At 37.2% G+C, this 19,711-nt stretch overlaps 1 protein-coding gene across 1 annotated transcript; it reads left to right on the top strand.

Annotated features, from left to right (window-relative positions):
- Positions 1 to 3,841: 3,841 nt before the first annotated feature.
- LOC133184539 (uncharacterized) lies at positions 3,842 to 18,255 on the top strand. The gene is made up of 17 exons (XM_061319628.1): positions 3,842 to 3,917; positions 4,146 to 4,477; positions 5,098 to 5,329; positions 5,426 to 5,665; positions 5,915 to 6,018; positions 6,111 to 6,246; positions 6,392 to 6,500; positions 6,651 to 6,836; positions 7,031 to 7,110; positions 13,684 to 14,066; positions 14,293 to 14,524; positions 14,718 to 14,957; positions 15,595 to 15,698; positions 15,782 to 15,917; positions 16,127 to 16,235; positions 16,954 to 17,142; positions 18,125 to 18,255. The coding sequence occupies exons 1-17, from the start codon at positions 3,881 to 3,883 to the stop codon at positions 18,201 to 18,203; spliced, it is 2,928 nt and encodes a 975-aa protein (XP_061175612.1). The 5' UTR covers positions 3,842 to 3,880; the 3' UTR covers positions 18,204 to 18,255.
- Positions 18,256 to 19,711: the final 1,456 nt, after the last annotated feature.

The following is a 19,711-nucleotide window of genomic DNA, read 5'->3' as shown; positions in this document are numbered from 1 at the left end:
TTTGATTGCTTAGTGAACAAATTTGATGTTCATTTATGTGTAGAATTAACTCACATGTGTGATTATGACTTGTATTTATCATCATTAGGTGACCTTCCAACGTTAACGTCGAAAGACAAATATGATCAAGAAGAATTTATTTGTTGTTGTGCAAAGTTTATCTGCGAAGCCTCTGCCTTTTTAGCTGGGCTTCCACTCGAACATTTTTTTATTCAGTATACTACTGATCTTCTTGTAAATACGTTTGTATGTACATCTTTCCTTTTTTTTTTTTTTTTTTTTTTTTTTTTTTTTGTCAATTTACAATTTCATGTTCCTAACATAACATGATATAACATGTAAATTATAAGTGTTGTAAAATCTCTGAAAAGAGGAAATAAAGATGGAATGAAAGATGGAATGAGTGAATCGACAAGACAGGCTTGCTTGTGAAATTTAAGGTGTGGATCGACCCAGACTGATTTGGCCACTCATGCTTTATGACATCGGCATAACAAATGCAGACACTAAGAGGAAAGTGAACCGATATTAGGAGTACAACAAAGCTTTACTCAGTTGGATTTCACAGCATGACCATCAAGTTGCGTTTACCTCTAACATCAGTGGTGGACAAATTCAAAACAGAAGGCTCATCTCAAAATGACCCTCATGGACTCCAATGATACAAAAGTAAAAGCTGGAGCCTATATGATCAGGACACCAGTAGAAAGTAAATGATGCAGTGTCAGAAGCAGAATTAAGATTTCGCCATAAAGACATTGTGGGAATCATCTGTAAAGGGAGACAAGATCCTGAATGAAGAACAAGATGGGCAGGAGTATTGGCCAGACATTGGAAGGAAACTAGTCTAGCAGGACATACGGCAACAGGAAGAAAAGGCAAGATTCATCTAGGCAGTGAAGATGGAAAGCCAAGGAAATTGAACTAGATGGAAGACTGGACTTCAGAGAGTGTTGACATGGAGTGATATATGAAAGTATACATGTACATATTTCCTTCGCCAGTCCTGACACCTGGGGGTTGGGAGGGGCCTAAATGGGCGATCAAAGTTTTACGTGGAAATATATTGGAAAAATCTTTAAAATTTTCTAAAGAAGAACAGCAAAGCTACGATTAGTCATATTTATATGGCAGCATCCTCAGCTAGTGTATATTCAAGTTTATCAGGTCATGAACCCTGGGGGTAGGGCAGGGCCACAATGTGCAATTAAAGTTTTACATAGGAATGTATAGGAAGAGTCTAAAAATCTTCTCAAGAACAGGAAAACCATGATTAGTCATATTTATATGGAAGCATTCTCAGGTAGAGAAGATTCAAGTTTGTTCAAATCATGACCCCTTAGATAGCGTGGGACCACAATGGGCGATCAAAGTTATACATAAAAATACACAGAAAAAAAATCTTCTCAAGAACGGCAATACCAGCCATGTTTATATGGAAGCATCCTCAGGTAGTATAGATTAAAGATTGTTAAAACCTGCCCCCCTTACCTGCCCCTCCGGGGGAGGTGGAGGTAGGGAGAACACTTATATATTTCAAGTTTTCAATACTGATTTCTGCTTTTCTCTAGCCAAAGTCCTCAGGTAAGCGAGGTGGCTCATGGGCCTTTTGTTGCTTCTAGTATTTATAAACGTTTCTTTTCAAGGAGTTAACCAAAAGATAAATATAGATGATTGTACTACTTTGATCCAGTCAAGAGTTTTTTCTGAAGTGTTGCTTACTTATTAAAAGCAAACTAAAACTATAAATAAACTGATATAGCTTCTATCTTTAAGAGTATGTAACTCGTTTTGAATTTCACTGAATTACATGTATTCTGAATGATTTCAATCAAAGCTGCAACAAAAGTCACTTCAACATAAAATACATGTCACGGTAGCTCAGTCGGTAGAGCGCTCGCTCCGTGATCGGAAGGTCGTGTGTTCGAATCACGGCCGCGACTGACCTAAGTCGATAAAAAATAGGTAGCAACTGTTCCTTCGCCAAGCGCTCGGCACTTTAAAGTGAAAGTTGCAGGACCTTAGAAACCGAGGCCCGGTGTCACGGTAGGCGTTGGCACGATAAAGAACCCTCACTGCTCAACGGCCCCGAGGGCCGAGTAAAGGTCTAAATTTGAAGCCCTTCACCGGTATATGGTGACGTCTCTATATGAGTGATAATTTTCTCGAACGGGACGTAAAACAATTAATCAATCAATCATAAAATGTATTGAAATAATCTGGGATATTACGACTATGTCGAGTGTTTGAACAACCTTCCCCCTTTTGACAACGCTGCCAGGATCTCCAAGTAACATAAGGACGAAATTTCTGCCTTTTACATGGAAAATGGACTCAATCCAGCTATTCTGGACTTTTTTACTACAGTAAAATGTACAACGTCGCTGTACCAGAAAATGAACCGTGTCGCTATACCAAAACACCCCCTCCCCCAAAAAAACAAGATGTGTTTGTGAAACACTGAAGCCCCCGTATGGCAACTTATAGCGCAGGTTAAATTTTCTCAAATGCAAATCAAATATGTTGGTACCCAAAGTAAGGTCTTGTACCGAGAAATATACTTGTAAAAGGGTCAAAGTTGTTGGTATCCAAAGAAAGGTCTTGTCACAAGGATTACACACGTGAAATATGAGAGCCCTAGAGTCAACCGTTCAAAAGTTATAGCCAATGTTAAAGTTTTTCAAAAGTAGGTCAAACTCCAAGGTCAAGGTCAAAGGGTCAAAGTTGTTGGTATCCAAAAGAAGGTCTTGTCACAAGAATTACACATGTGAAGTATTAACGCCCTAGCATCAACCGTTCAAAAGTTATGGCCAAGGTTAAAGTTGGGGAAAATTTTGTAAAACTGGGTCAAACTTCAAGGTAAAGGTCAAAAGGTCAAATATGATGGTACCCAAAGAAAGGTCTTGTCACAAGGAATACACATGTGAAATATGAAAGCCAAAGCTTCAACCATTCAAAAGTTATGAGCAATGTTAAAGTTTTTGCGGACAAACAGACAGACAGACGGACGGATGGACAGGGCAAAAACTATATACCCCCGAATCTTCGATACGGGGGCATAAAAATAACAAAAACAATTCCAGTGTATCACGATAAAGCTGTATCGCTACACCCCTATATTAGGTTGTATGTGCCAATGGTTTGATTTAAGTCTTGAGTATAGAAGCAGTCTTAAGAGCATATAAAAGATAAGAAAAAACATAAGAAAAAATCATTTTAGCGAGTATTTGATTATCATTTGACTAAAGCCCCCAGCTATTCAACTAGGGTATCCAAATGAAATTGACATCCCTAACAAAAATACTAACTTTTTTTTAATATCTATAACGTCATCATTAAAGGCGAGGAAAAGGAGCGATCGTGCCAGATTTTAACCAAGCTATCTCAAACACCAGAAAGGCAGGAAGCGCTCGCTCCGTGATCGGAAGGTCGTGAGTTCGAATCTCGGCCGCGACAGACCTAAGTCGATAAAAATAGGTAGCAACTGTTCTTTCGCCATGCGCTCGGCACTTTGAAGTGAAAGTTGCGGGTCCTTCGGATGAGACCTTAAAAACCGAGGCCCCGTGTCACGGCAGGCGTTGGCACGATAAAGATCCCTCACTGCTCAATGGCCCTGAGTGCCGAGTAAAGGTCATAATTTGAAGCCCTTCACCGGTATATGGTGATGTCTCTATATGAGTGAAAAATTCTCGAATGGGACGTAAAACAACATACAATCAATCAATCAATCAGAAAGGCAGGAACTGAAACAACGCAATCGTGGGGGAAATTGGTTCAGAAAGAATAGTGTACAGAGTTAGTACTCAATATCATAGGTTTTTTGGATTTCATGAAGGTTTGGTTAAGGTGACTGTCCTACTGATAAGACACAAATGACACAATGCTGTCACAGGCAGTAATAGCGTTGACTTTTGTAGGTAAGAGGTACCTTAATTGAATACCGATAAATGTTCAAAACGTCACATAAAATTTATGCGAACAATTTCATTTCATTATCTTAATAAGGAGAAAATACATCTTTTTCAGTCATTTCAAAATTACAGTAGACATAATTGCAAAAACATTGTGACCAAAGATTATCTGCCTTCAAAAACACGCTGTGATTTCATTAAGATATTGAAACGTTGCTAAAATTTACTTTAAAGTTGGTGTCCAGTCAACAACGACCACTACCACAGTAAATCCACTTGCGAATAAAACAGTGTGCTATGATCATGTCGGCTGTTTCAACAACCTCCCTCCATTTGACAACGCTGCCTTTGACTTGCCACTATCTCCAAATCAGATAGGGACACAGTTTTTGCTATTTACTCGAAGAAATAAAAACAATGCAGATACACTGGACTATGTATCCCAGACCTCTGTGCATAATTCTCATTACATGAGCACTCAGAAGACGAAGTTCATAATCCATGGATTTGCTAATTCAGTTAAAACCGTATGGTTATATGCTATGAAAGATGCTTTTCTTACAAAGGTGAGTACAGCCCAACGATTTCAAAATTAAAAAAAAAAAAAAGATTTCTGAAAAGACTTCTGGCAAAACGTTTATCATTAAACATGGATGAGCGTTAGTTGTTGAACGATATAAACCATTAAGGATTCTCTATACAAGTATGATTTCATGTTTCTGGACTTCGAGAAAATTATATCGAATGAAAATATTGAGTTGATATATTTTATTTTCAACTATGGCACCTGCAATTCTGCCCCAAGAAAAAAATGTTCAGAGACAAGAAAGTACTGAAGAATAGAAATCACAGTTGTTTATTTATATGGGGAAAATGCTACTTCAATAACTTCATCATAGTCCAATTAATATTACAATGTTAAGAATACTCGAATTGACTATCAACCGTGTAATACATTGTAGATTTCAATTTTAAATTAGAAGGCAGATAACTCTAACTGCAAAAAAGTACCATGGGATTGGAACTCTTTAGTTTGCATTGTGTAGAGGGTCCCTAAAGGAAATTTGTTTCTTAGAGGTATGCATCAGTGGGTAATGTAGAATTAGTAAGAGAAAAAATATTTCCCCCACACTATGGTTTTCCAAGCCGAAAATACATGAAACACCACAAACAATTTTACTTGTAGGGGGATTTCAACATCATCATTGTAGCATGGGGTAAAGGAGCTGTCCCACCACATTATAACCAGGCAGTCTCCAATACCAGAATGGTGGGAACTCAAACTAGGCTCATCATTAAGAAACTGGTTCAGGCAGGAGGCAGTTTAGATGATATTCACATCATAGGCCACAGCTTAGGGGCTCACACTGCGGGCTCAGCTGGCAGGCAATTGCACGGCAAAGTTGGCAGAATCACTGGTAAGGCTTTTTAGTGTTCATAACGGATACTATTTCATGCACATTTCGATAGATGAGGATGTAATGAAATAATGAGATATTGATAATGACCCTCAGGGCTTGATCCAGCTGAGCCAGATTTTGAAAACCACCCAGCTGGTGTCAGACTGGATCCAACTGACGCAAAGTTCGTCGACATCATTCACACAAATGGCGCACCCATAAGAAGAGGTGGGGCTGGGTTAATGCAGGTTTCAGGGCATGTGGATTTCTATGTAAATGGAGGAAAATCCCAACCAGGATGTCCAAACTTGGTAGCAGGGGCTTTTCAACAACTTTTCAATCACAATGTCTCTGGTAAGTAGGTAGATTCCTTCTCTAAGTGTAAATGTCACGTCTAGAAAAAGGAAGAGACATCTAGTTTTATTTTTACATGTATCCTTCGTTGTGTTACTCAGCAGTTTTTAAAAATATGGGAAAATGAGATTACAAGGACTTTATTTTGCTCTTTTGTGCTAGTATTTTTATTATGGTTGCAGAAAGTTAGGCAAGATACACAGAGCCCTTTTCAATTTTTGGAACATACTGTTTTTGTGTGTTATGTAGGTGCTGTTCTAGCTGCATCTTGCAGTCATGGACGTGCTCACGAATATTTTACGGAATCCATATTAACGAACTGTCCCTTTACGGCATACCCATGTGAAAGCTACGTAAGTTTAAGTTATATCTGAACAAAGGCTGTACATGCATTTGAAAAAGAAGCATAACAAATACTAGAAATAACAGAACTTGTATAACATAGGAGAAGTTTACTGCTGGCGGATGTATGACTTGTGGTTCCAGTGGATGCTCTCAGCTTGGTTTAAGCGCAGAGAAAAATACAGGGCGCGGGAAAATGTATCTCAACACTCAAATCAAAACCACCGCACCATTCTGTGGTATATTTGCTTTTGCATGTTCTTTTTAAACTGTAACATTTTTCAAAAAATTCTTAAGTAAAAGCGCCATAAAATTTCATACATATACTAAGAATATATTATCTAATACGAATTACGCAAATAAAATCTTTTTTTTTAATTTTAGGCTACCATTATCTTATCAAAACGGTTTATGGAACAGAGGATTCCATTGGTCAGATAATGGTCACGATGCATGATGCAACTGGACACACACAACAAATTGCCATTACAAAGTAAATGGGGCAAGACATTTTTATAAATTATAATGATTATATCTGAATGTCTAAACGAATGAATAATTCTGTTAATCACATACAGTGTAATAGTGATATTTCAAATTTACTGCAAAAATGTAAATTGATATTAATGCTGTTACAATATAGTCCTGGAGCACACTTGAGAGCTGGGATGCCTCACACTCAGGTTGTTGTTCTAGCAAGTAGATTCACAGACATAACATCGATAGATGTACTCTATCATAAGAAGATCGGCTTCCTGTTTGGAAGGGGAGGGAAGAGCCAAATAACATTAACGTCAGTGTCTGTCGAGGAAATTCAGACTAGAAATAGGTACGTTTCCTCCCTGTGACTTAATCATGGAATATAGTAAAAGTTCTGGAACACAACGTAATATATCGCCATTGATGTTGAGATATCTTGAGAATTTCAAATTGTGTATGTGTTTTATAAGTATAATTTAGTCAATAAGTATGAATATAAACGTACTGTGTATTCACTGAATTATGTTTTTTTTAATTTCAAAGGTACACTTTCTGTATGAGAGGAATTAACCTACCAGACGGGGTATCTGTCAGTAGCATGCACCTATCCTCTACGTCTACGTGTTAGACAAAATGTTGATCAAACTCTGAAAAAATGCAATAAAGGTCTGCTTCTTTAAAAGCTGTGGTACTGCATGTAGTCGAGGGAAACATTGATAATTTTTACCCCAAAAAACCTTTGTCAACCGAGGGTGTGCTTGACAACAATATCGTAATATTGTGTAGACTTAGAAAATCGTCTCATACTGGTTTTTTACCAATTGTATATGTATCTAATATGACTAAACATGGTTTGGAAATGAGAAATCATTTATTTACTTCAAAACTTTCATTTGCTATGTCAAAAATGGGGTGAAAGTGCACTTGTTGGACTGTATAGCTAGTTATTTGAAAAAAATTAATAAATTTATTTCTTGAGACACTATATCTATGACAAGGTACGAAACCCGTTTAAAAGCTTATATTATATTCTTTTCAACAGTATTCCTTGTATGGCTAGGACTAAAAATACAGTCTCAGAAGTCTCAGATACATGTACTTATATATATTCAGCCATTCAGTGTTGCAATGTATCATTTGATCGTATCAAATTGATAGTACCTAAAGCTATTTGATAGTTTGTTGAACATGTAAATTATCCAAAGGAAGTGAATTAAAACAGTCAAAAATATTCGTTCTGCAAGAGACGATACTTGTGGTTTTGGTTTTTTTTTTACCAAAAACGGCAAGAAAATCTCAAAGACATCTTATCGTTTCGCAAACAATGACTGAAAACATACGTTTAATATTTCATCTAAACAGCTGGGTTACATAGTGATCTTCAGTGACGCAATAGCATTCTAAGGACTTTAGAACTGAATTGAATCTAAATATGACTCGGCCTTCCCTCGATTTTGGTCAACAATTTTTTTTTTTGGTTTGTCTTTCCGGGGGCAACCTGGTGCGTTTCTTATCTCCGCCAAACAGCGTTAAGCATGGCCACGTTGTGGATAATCCTTACGGGGTTGTGTTTCAAGATTTGCGGTAGGTAACTAATCACTCCAGATTTAAACGACCATCATCTGGGGAAAATACTTAAAATTATATTGATAATATGGACTTGCCATTCATATTATTCTTTCCTACAATTAAAACAAGTATGTGTGACCCCATGTGACAGAGACATCAAGATGTTATGCGCAATTCGGAGTAAAAACCAGTAACAATGAATGAATACCAAGTACTAGAGACAGAGACAATGTACAGTAACAAATCTGCAACCGTTGATTCAATCAAGCTGTGGACAAACAGTCCTTCAAGCCAGGTGTAGGAAAAGTTGAATTTACAAGGTGTTCGAAAAGACATCTCACCAACACAAGGGCTAAGGTCATTCTTAATACTATAAAGAAGGGGGTTGAACTCAAAATGCAGACCAAACTTTAAACGATACAAAACGCTTAATTCATTAAAATGGTTTTGCTGGCAACTTTTTTTCGAAACCATATAAAGTTTTACCAAATAACTATCATGAATTAGGTAGATAATTCTTTAAAAAAAAGAGAGATATGTATTGCCCATCTTGAGAATTCATCCTCGTTTTTGTTGATACAATTGATGATCAGAGGCCCGGTACGACAAAAGATTGAGAGCGGTGTGAAGACTAACAAACGATCAAGGGATTTCACATCTCAATGTATTTGCTACATATCAAATAGATACTACTTATAATATTACTTTTCGTGTCACTATTTTGGACTCCTAAACAGTATGATATTCGTTTGTTTAAATCCAAAACACTTTCAACTGCCAGGAAGGCAGGAAGGTTTTCTGCACTGTCAACACAAAGTACTTATTTCTTGATCTTCTGTGTGCTGGTTTGTTCAAGAGCCATTACCAGAGCCTTCCACTGCTGCCTGTACTGAGGGTCAATGTAAGATCTGTCTTAATGTCCATCCTCTCTCTTTCAATTCTTTTTCGGTGGATCATCACCACGTTTCTCTAGATCTTCCTTTATTTCTCTTTCGTGCTAGAGTCCACCTTATTACTACCCCATGAATAAATCTAGGTACATACTTAAATCATGGTCTTATCCTCCCCATCTCCTCCTCTTGATCTCCAGGGGCAGTGGCTTGGTGTTTGTCTTCCTACATTGATGAGTTGTTTGTTGCGGAAGACCTTTGGCCATAAGATATGCAATATCCTTCGAAAACATCTGCTTTGGAGGATATCTCTGCTGTTGATTATTCCATGACTTTACAATAAACAGAAGGACCTCTAGAATGCTGTTCTTGAAGATCCTTAATTTTGTTGATGATTACCTAAGAGGATTTCCAGGAGCTCCTCAGTGATGCAAAAGCTCCCACGGTTTTTATATGCGGGTCAGAAGGTCTATTTGTCTGCGGTGATTTTGCTTTCCAGAAGGATGAACTCGATCTTGCACTTCCTCTATATCTATGTTGTATAGTGTTACAATTGTTATAGGTTCTGCTGCTTTCGTATTGATCTTCATGACTTTGGCCCTTCTATTGTTGATGATTAACTCACTTTGGCTTTACTTTTCAACTAGGTCATTTGTTTTATTCTTATTTCCTTTAGTGATGTGACACAAGTACAAGGTCATTTGCAAAGTCTAGGCATCCCAATATATTTACCAGGGTCCAACTGACACCTCATTTTGTGTTTGTACACCGATATGAATGTAGAATTCTGAAAGACATATCACAGTCGACCTGGGCAGAAAATTCCACTTAAGGCATCCCTATGATAGCGACACTCTTGTTAGGTATTCCACAGTGGTTCAGGATCTTCCATAGAGCTGGTCGGTTGATACTATCTAACACCTGAGTAATGTCACAGAGATCAGGTCTTCCAACAATCTGTTGAAATTCCAATTGATACTAACTGCACCCTGTTAATACTAGTAGCAGACCTATTTAATATTCATATGAAGCAGAATTCATTCAAAAACTGCTACAGAAATGAAGAATTCTCTTGCTGTGGCCTTCAATTCAACATATAGATATATTGACGACGTTTTATCAATTAACAATATTCAGATTCATTCCTACGTTGATTCCCTATACAAGTATCCATTTGAACACGAAATAAGAGACACCACACATCTGTTTTATATTTGGATGTTTTTTAGAGAAAAACACTGATGGCAAACTGACAACAAATTTATGATAAACGTGATGACTTCAACTTTTCTATCGCTAAATTCCCCTATTTATGTAGCTATAAATCATTATCATCTGCAAATGGATTTTATGTCTCCGAGTTGGTTCGTTACGCAAGAGCATATGTTTTATGTACGATCAATTTATAAAACGAGCCAGATAATTAAGTTGATGAAACAAGAATATCAACAATCTCGTTTAAAGTCAGAATTCTGCAAATTCTCTGTTCGACACAATGGCCTTGTTTGCAAATACGATCTGTAAAGTCGATTGTTGACTGACGTCTTTCATAAAAATTGTTAGGCCAATATTTGCAAACTGAATTGTCGGGTTTTTCCTTTTAACCGATCATGACAAGGAACACACGGCAGGTTTGACCGGTCGAGAGAAGATGCTTAGTCTTCCATAGCAACTATCACACTTCAGTTTCCAAGGCTCCGCGTTGGCTGTGCTCATAATTCATATTGTTTAAATGAACTTTTTTTAATAATCACTGTTCGTTATCTTCACATTTCATTCAGTGCGAAGTTACCGTTTACGGTAGCTCAGTCGGTAGAGCGCTCACTCCGTGATCGGCAGGTCGTGAGTTCGAATCTCGGCCGCGACTGACCTAAGTCGATAAAAAATGGCTAGCAACTGTTCTTTCGCCATGCGCTCGGCACTTTGAAGTGAAAGTTGCGGGTCCTTCGGATGAGATCTTAAAAACCGAGGCCCCATGTCACGGCAGGCGTTGGCACGCTAAAGATCCCTCACTGCTCAATGGCCCTGTGTGCCGAGTAAAGGTCAAAATTTGAAGCCCTTTACCAGTATATGGTGATGTCTCTATATGAGTGAAAAATTCTCGAATGGGACGTAAAACAACATACAATCAATCAATCAATTAATGCGAAGTTTCATTAGTTGCTCTTCTCTGCGATTTGTTTAAAGTAAATACTAAGAAGTTGACCAGAACAGAGCTTTTCCTAATTTTTTTTTAAATTTTTTAAGCCCTTGCTCTTTCCTTAATATGGGATTTTGTATGGTCGAGATTCTGTTCAATATTCTACTCATAACTTTGCTGGTGACAGATTACTACAAAATGCTCCTCCATTTGTTGCAGTCAATTAAATCACTATTATTTGTAGCTTTGCAGTAATTTCAGTCAGCCAACATGATGGACACTCTTCTTACGTCCAATCTTTCCAATATCTTTGTAAGTAACTCCGGTGTTAGATGTAACGCGTTGCCTTAAGTAGTTCTGTGTTAATCTGATCCAATCCAGAGGCATTTCGATTTTTGAAGTTACTGATTGCTTTTTGGCTTCATATAGTGTTTGTAGTCCCCAGCTGTTTGGTAATGTCTTCTGCTGGTATAACGTTTGTCTTCAACTCTGGGTCATTATGTTGAGAACTCATTAAAAGTGTTCCTTTTGGCACTTCAAATGTACTCATCTTTGGTTTGCTTGTATGTCTTTGACTGAAAGACTTTATGTTTCAAATTTTCCTGCCAGTGTTCTTGTAGTTGGTCCTCATATCTTGTCTTGTGAGCGGTCACGGTACTTTAGTGGTAGGGCGCTCGCTTCGTGATCGGGAGGTCCGGGTTCGATTCTCGCCGCGCCGCGTCAAACATAAGACGTAAAGATAGGTAGTGTGACTGTTCCTTTGCCAAGCGCCCGGCACTAGAAATGAAAGTCACGGGTCTCTCGGATAAGACCTTAAAAATCGAGGTCCCGTGTCACGGTAGGCGTTGGTACGATAAAGAACCCTCACTGCTCAATGACCCTGAGTGCCGAGTATAGGTCTAATTTGAAGCCCTTCACTGGCATACGGTGACGTCTCTATATGAGTGAAAAATTCTGGAATGGGACGTTAAACAACATACACCAACCAATTGTATCTTGTCTTGCAGTGGCTGTTTTTGCTTCTTTTGCTTTTTTTTCTCGATGTAATCTCTTTTGTCTGATCGTGCACATTTCTGGACTTCTTTGTCTGTCTGTTCTCTTCTTTTATTTTCTTTTTAAGTCTATCAGATTTTCTTAATGCAAATTCCATTTCTTTTGCCTCTGTTATATCCTTTTTTGTTAGCTCACCTGAGCTGAAAGCTCAAGTGAGTTTTTCTGATCACCTGTTGTCCGTCGTCTGTCTGTCTGTCCGTCCGTCTGTAAACTTTTCACATATTCAACTTCTTATCAAGAACCACTGGGCCAATTTTAACCAATCTTAGTACAAAGCATCCTTGGGTAAAGGGGAGTTTAAATTGTTAAAATGAAGGGTCAAGTCCCCTTACAAGGGGAGATAATCAAGAAAGACAAAAATGGGGTGGGGTTATTAAAAAATCTTCTTCTCAAGAACCACGTGGAAGCATCCCAGTGTAGTGTAGATTCTAAATTGTTCAAGTCATGGCCTCTGGGGGTAGGGCGGCGCTACAATAGGTAATCCAATTTTTACATTAAAATATATAGGAAAATCTTTAAAAATCTTCTTCTCAAGAACCACTGGGCTAGAAAAGCTGAAACTTAAGTGGAAGCATCCTTGGGTAGTGTAGATTCTAGTTGTTTAAATCATGACCCCTGGGAGTAGGGCGGGGCCACAATAAGTACTACAAGGGGGGAAATCAAATGAAAAACAGCAAGTCCAAAGTTACTCAGGTGAGCGTTGTGGCCCATGGGCCTCTTGTTCAAATTCTTGTCTGTCTTTAGGAGATCCTCATTCAAATATTCTATCTGTACGTCATCATTTTCTATAAGAAAAGTAAATCTGTTCCAGATTTCTAATTGGAATGTTCTTTTGATTTTAGGGTCATTCGATTTTTGAATTTCCAGAGAAATTGACTCCAAATTAGCTAAGTGTTACTGTCACCTGTACAATTTTTCCACTCTGATAGTGGATTGGCAAATTCCAACGGCCCACTCAATGTGTTGATTTAGGATGGAGGATGTCTGCTATCGAGTTAACAGTTTCCTGTTGGGTTTGACTGACAACCATCCTCCTGTAATGCATATATCCTCCTACCCGCAGCTTGTTCTCTAATTAAGTTTTTTTGTAGTGTATCTATTTTTACATGACAGGGATGCTCACTGACCCTGTTCATAACCTCATAAATCCAAGGGACCGGTGGTTTTCTGATGAGGCTTTCCTTTCCTAATCATTGGTTAGGTTTTTTTGGAGGCGCCGAAGACTCGCCTTCTGCCACTGTCACTCTGTTACTGAAGTATTTCCAGGGCCATCTTACAAGGAGGTGTGATATGTGACTAAATCACAGAACCTATTTGAGACCGAAGGCATTAACTCGAGGTTTTGATAATGTAACCTAGTGAAACAGTTACACTTCTCGATATCTATACCAGTTTATGACCCCTGGCACCGTATCTCACATACATACTTTCTGATAAAAAAAATACACAGTGGACATAATTACTACATTATTTTTTACGATATAATTAAGAAAATTAACTGACGTTTTCTCATTTAACAACATGCCATTTACATTTACTTACAGCGGGAGATGTCACCCTCAGCAAAAACACAACTCATGATCTCATGACAACCACCCCTACATCTTTAAACTCAACAACTCACAGGCCAAACCCGTATGCAAATAAAACTAGATGTTTTCCATATGTTGGTTGCTTTGACAATTTCCCTCCGTTCGATAATACTGATTTAGACTTGCCTCGATCTCCTGAACAAATCGGTACAGAATTTTTACTCTTCACGAGAAGAAACTGGAATAACTCTCAGCATCTGAATTACACATCGCTGTCCTCCGTAACAAACTCATTTTACAAAGGTATCCTCAAAACAAAAATTATAATTCACGGATTCACTAATTCCATCAAGACAAAATGGCTGTACGTAATGAAAGATGCTCTTCTCAAGAAGGTGAGCCGTTCTTTCTATCTGTTGTTTTTCATTGAATAGAAATGGAATTGAGATGAAACGAATAAAATTGTACAACATGTGTAAGTGCATAATATTTTTGATTGATTAAAAGGGATAAATGTAGCTATTTGAAATCAAAGTTAAGAACGTTTATTCAAGGTATTATTCAAAGTTGCCAAAGGTTTCCATTGGAAGGTTTGATATTTTACAAAATTTTCTCTGACAGGGAGATTTTAATGTTATTGTCGTGGCATGGGGAAGAGGAGCCACAGCACCTAACTACAACCAGGCTGCGTCTAATACCCGAATGGTGGGGACTCAGCTTCGCCTTATCGTTGACATGTTGGTAAGAGCAGGTGGTAAAGTGAGCGACATGCATCTGATTGGTCACAGTCTTGGCGCCCATACAGCAGGTTACACAGGACGACTTCTGCATGGCAGAGTGGGCAGGATAACGGGTAATCTAGAAACTTTGTATATAAATATATCCTCTTCGTGTAATTCAGTCATCCTTGTAAGCTATAGGTTAGTGTCCATTCTACTTCTACAAATTAACTTCAACCAGGCTGCAACTATTTATGGAAATAGAATCGACACTAACCCGTGGATCGAGTTTCAACACGGAAAATAAACCTCTTGATTTCATACAAGGTATGGATCCTGCAGAACCCGACTTTGAACATCTCTCTGCTGGAATTCGATTGGATCCTAACGATGCCAACTTTGTTGACGTCATTCATACAAATGGTGCGCCATTCAGCAAGCTTGGTTACGGTCTTATGCAAGTTTCAGGTCATGTGGATTTCTTCGTTAATGGAGGTGAAAAGCAAACCGGATGTCCAAATCAAATTGGTGGACTATTCAGCACAATTTTTACCTTTAATACTTCAGGTATATAATTCAAACAGTTCGGGGCAATCCTACGCAGTCACTGCTCTGTCCACCCTTCCGACATACATGTGTGCATATATACGAAGTATTTCTTTTTTTCTCCGATGATATTGCTTTCAATCATCGTCCTCAAATTTTACATTCATCATTTTTGTCACAGGCCAGAAAACAAACTTGTTCATTTCTTATTTTGAGGTACGACTAGGTGGTCAGGAGTTATACTGAGCTCGCGGGAAGTTGTGGGCTACGATTGTTAAAACTTTCACACTATAAATTGCATTTATCACAGTGGAAAATGGTGTGAAATGCTAGGAGTTCTGTTAGAAACTTTAATTAATTACCGGTATTTCTTATATTTTAAAGTACACGTTTACTTAACTATTTTTTTTTTTAAATGAATAACCATTTATATAGACAGTGAATTTTTAGCGGAATCCTTAATGATTGTCCAGTTCCTTAGCTGTAGTTTTTCGGTCTTTGAAATGTAACTCGAAGTTGCGAAAAAAATTTCAACTCGTCTGAGTTATTTATGTTTTTTTTTCTTTTAAATCATTAAATCATTCTCCGTGGAAAAATTGATTTTTCACTTTTAATGCTAAGTTTAAATTTCTTTTTTCCTTTCTTTCTCTTTTTTCAGCCATTGGAGAGGCTATTGCTTGTAGCCATGGTCGTTCTCATGTGTACTTCACAGAGTCCATTTTGACGGATTGTCCATTTACAGCTTATCCATGTGACAATTACGTAGGTTACAACCATTTGCAATCTCCTTTCCTATGAGTTTTTTTTATGATTTACCTGCAGATTAAGATGAATCTGATGTTTAGGAAAATTTTACTCATGGCGAGTGTATGACGTGCGGGGCCAGGGGCTGCTCGGAGTTAGGTTATTATGCGGATCAGTATTCAGCGAGGGGCAAAATGTACCTCATGACTGTGGATAGAAATCATGGGCCATTCTGTGGTTAAGTACAACGAATAGGCTGTGAAATGTGTTTCAGCCATACTTTTTTTCAAACTTCAACTTGGCATATTAAAAACAATTAAAAAAAGCTCATTAATATATTTTTTGCTTGATTTAACAATAATATCAATGTACCAGATATATATGCACATTATGCCCCAGTCTTAGTCCTTTATTTCCTTTACAATTTACTTTCTTAATTTTACCAGGTTTTCACTATGTAATTAAATATGATCTTGGGACAACAGACACGTATGGTACTCTCTCTATCACACTGAACGGGGCATTTGGTAGCAGTCATTCCATCGCCCTTACGGAGTAGGTTCTGTAGCTTCTAATTTAACTTTTTTTTCAAATTCAAGGACAGTCATACGAAATAACTTTTATTTCTCTATCTATTTATTGTCCTTTTTGATTTTACTTGACATGTTGAAGGTTAGATACTTTTAAGCCTAAAGGCGATAATAAGGTGTCCGTCCTCTGTCTGTCTGTGGACAATTTTCAAAACTACCATCCTCCTATATACTGAGTAGTTTTAGTCCAATTTCAATTAAACTTGGCATACATCTACACATAACCCATTCTTCTTTCGTCGTTTTGATTTCAATAAATGGTGTTGCAAAGTTACTAAAAAAAGAAATTTCTGTGAAAAACATTCAAATCATTACACCTCCTACAGTAGTAAGACTTGGTACCCAAGTAGACTACATCAAGGCAGATGATTCTTTTTTTAATTTCAATAAACGGTTTTGCTATGGTAACTACAAGAATAATTCGAGAAAATCATTCAAAATTCTACTCCTCTTACAGTTTTAGTTTGATTTCAGTAAAACTTGGTACAAGTTTAGAAAACACAAGGCTACATTACTTGTGAACGTTAAACTACCTATAAAAAAAAAGAGTAATTCAAGTCCATGTCCATCCCCCCCCCCCCCACTATTACAAGTATAAAGTAGCAGAGCTATAGTCTCATACAAGATTTCTGCCTTGTTGATGATGTTGTCCCTTAATTTAATATCATTTTATTATTCCGTAGGAAAGATGCTCACCTGAAGACGAATGGTGTATCCACAAAAGTTGTGGCGGTGCCTTCCGAGGTCGGAGAAGTGATGTCTGTAGACGTACTCTATAAGAAAAAGAAAGGAGGCTGGTTTGGTTGGGGAGCTGGCGCTGATGATATTAATGTTTTGTCCGTGTCTGTTATGTCAGGAGAACTGGGCATCAGGTATGATATGTTATTTCAAATGCTATATAGTACCTTTTTTGGTTATATGTTCTTAGTGGAAGTACTTTAATTTCTTTTTATTTAAATTCAGAGCCTGAATATTTAAAAAAAAATATATGTGCTAGATCAGTCACTTATAAAGCCATAATTCTTCATCAAAGGAGACATTTGCCGTTGCATAAAATGATTTTCAAACGATAACTTTAGTTCCTTTTCAGCTTTTGCAATGAAACTTAATGTGATGACTCTTTCGTACTTAAGAAAGATCCCTATTGATTCTGGGGTCAAAAGATCAAGAAAGATCAAGGTCACAAATTCTTATTTGGCATAAATAGTACATGTTACTTTTCGGAAGATATGTCTTAAAGTCTTTAGCATTTGCAATGAAATTTTATAACGTAACCTCTTATGACTTAAAAAAACCCATCTTGAATTAAGATAAAAAATTATAGGAAAGGGCCATTGATTTTGAGGTCAAAAGATGAAAGTTCAAGATCACAAATTAATGAATAAAATCAAATCCAGATTCAGTTTAGTACTGTCTATAGTTATTGATTTTAAGGTGAAAGGGTCAAAAGTAAAATCACAGATTTGTACATGTATATTGGTACAATTTATTTTTAAATACCTTGAATAAACGTTCTTAAGTGTGCGGAGGTCATAGATTCACTGAATTTTAACTTATTAATTCAGGAACGTTTACATGTGTAATGTGTTTATAAGTGACAATTATACTTTCGACCGTTGTTAAATCTATTAATTATGACGATTTCTGGGACTTCTGAAAACTTCTCCCTATAATAGGAAACGAATTTTAATTGTACGTAACTATACTGGTACTGTGAATGCGAACATTTTGCTAAATAATTATGGGTACGTGAGTAACATTGGGAAGAATCTATCGGCTGACAAAGATAATCGAAATATATGTAGTACGGTAAAGATTTTTTTTCAATTTATCAGAGTTCATATATTTTTGCAGTTCTTCCTTTTGCGTGCGTAAATTGGTACATGACGGAACCAGTGTCAGAATTCCAAAACAAGTCGCCCCCGTATGCTAAGGTTTAAGTGGTCCTCACGTCTCTCCAGAACCCAGTCTAAGAATGTGCAACGTCATGGAAAATAAAACTAAAGTTTACTGTGTTGTGTTCTTGCAATATTTAACTCGAGGAAAAGATCCGATAACAAACACCAGATGATGATACTCTTATTCCTTGAATAACATTCTTGAGTAAATAGCTGTAAATGGAAGCTTAATTACATTTCTCATCGTCTAAATGCTTAGTTTCTCCTATTCCTCTAGAGCGACACAAAATACACCTAAATGCACTCTCAAGTTCGTGGGTCCTCTGCAGAGTGAAATTATATTTGACGAAACCTGTTCGTAAATTTCAAGTTATAAATATTTTCTTATCAAAATGATTTATGAGGGAACCTTTGGCCACTACGCTATTTGACGTACGATATATATAGTAGATTCGAATTCCTCAAGTACTTGTATTATATTAATAGAGTACTACAACATCAAGCTGCAATATGATTAGGCAGTTGAAGGGCTTGGCACTTTAAAGTGGTGTATGAAATTATCTCTTTCAATTAATATTTTTATATACACTCCGAACGAGAGACACGCACCTGTGATTATATCAGATAAAGAAGCGAAAGAGGAAGTAAAATTGTTGCCGAATTCTGGTGGCTCCTGGGAATCATATTTCGTTTCTCCGAGAACAGAGTGATATTATGGTGAACTCAGATAAAACTTAGCTTTTCCTGTCGGATTTTTACAGAATGGTGAGTATCGCGGAAGTTATATAAACAATCTTGGGTCTGATCTCGAAATTTATCTCGCCTGTCTATACAATATGTGGTAGCTTTAAAACAATGCTTCACACGTGTAAATGACTGATGTTTCTTAGCTGTAAGGTATAAAAATATTTTATTAATACATGTGTATGACCCCCGTTTTTCAGTGACTTAAATTTTGCATGGTTAAGTGAAAATCAAACACTAATTGTCAGATTTCTCAGAGTATTAGAAATCTCTGGTCTTTAATCTGACACAATGTTGTTATGACAGAGGATTACCTTTTGAAATTGACTATAAATTACTAGCATAGCAAACGAGCAAGTTAAGGTATAAGAAAATATATACTTAGCCACTTTTACAAAACAAAACACAACATCTTATGACCTGAAATTTCTACCCTGAATGGTTTAGCCATGCTAGTACGAGGTGTGTATATGTGTAAAATTGTCTGCGTTAAGGAGACATTTTGTTTTTAATGAGCTCCGAACCAGCCAGCAGGAAGCCATCACTTAGGAAAACGTAGAGGATAAAATGTTGTCGCTGTTGTTATATGCAATTAATTGTCAATAATTACACGACCATTGGCGCTGCAGACAGGTTTTTACCAAACGGAATTTATATTATATGAATTCAATGGTAAAAGGCTCAAAGAGGGAGAAAAAAAAACACGAAATTAAAGACAATTCCATTTACTTTGGTAGTTGTACATATACACAAAGTCGCAAAATACGCAGAGTAAATATTTGTAAAAATATCCTTTGTC

This window comes from Saccostrea echinata, unplaced genomic scaffold (assembly GCF_033153115.1).
Source record: "Saccostrea echinata isolate AGI-Se365-2 ecotype Australia unplaced genomic scaffold, CSIRO_AGI_Sech_v1 ptg000010l, whole genome shotgun sequence".
In the NCBI taxonomy this organism is placed as follows: Eukaryota; Metazoa; Mollusca; class Bivalvia; order Ostreida; family Ostreidae; genus Saccostrea; species Saccostrea echinata.
The sequence above is the reverse complement of the archived record's forward strand: the minus strand, read 5'-3'. Positions and strand labels throughout refer to the sequence as shown.

What these genes read in the sequence shown, in the direction of transcription:
- LOC133184539 (XM_061319628.1), top strand. Translation starts at nt 3,881, where the DNA reads ATGCTGTCACAGGCAGTAATAGCGTTGACTTTTGTAG. An exon ending in CAAAGTTGGCAGAATCACTG is followed by an intron (nt 5,330 to 5,425) that starts GTAAGGCTTTTT and finishes AATGACCCTCAG; the next exon opens with GGCTTGATCCAGCTGAGCCA. An exon ending in CTTATCCATGTGACAATTAC is followed by an intron (nt 15,699 to 15,781) that starts GTAGGTTACAAC and finishes TCTGATGTTTAG; the next exon opens with GAAAATTTTACTCATGGCGA.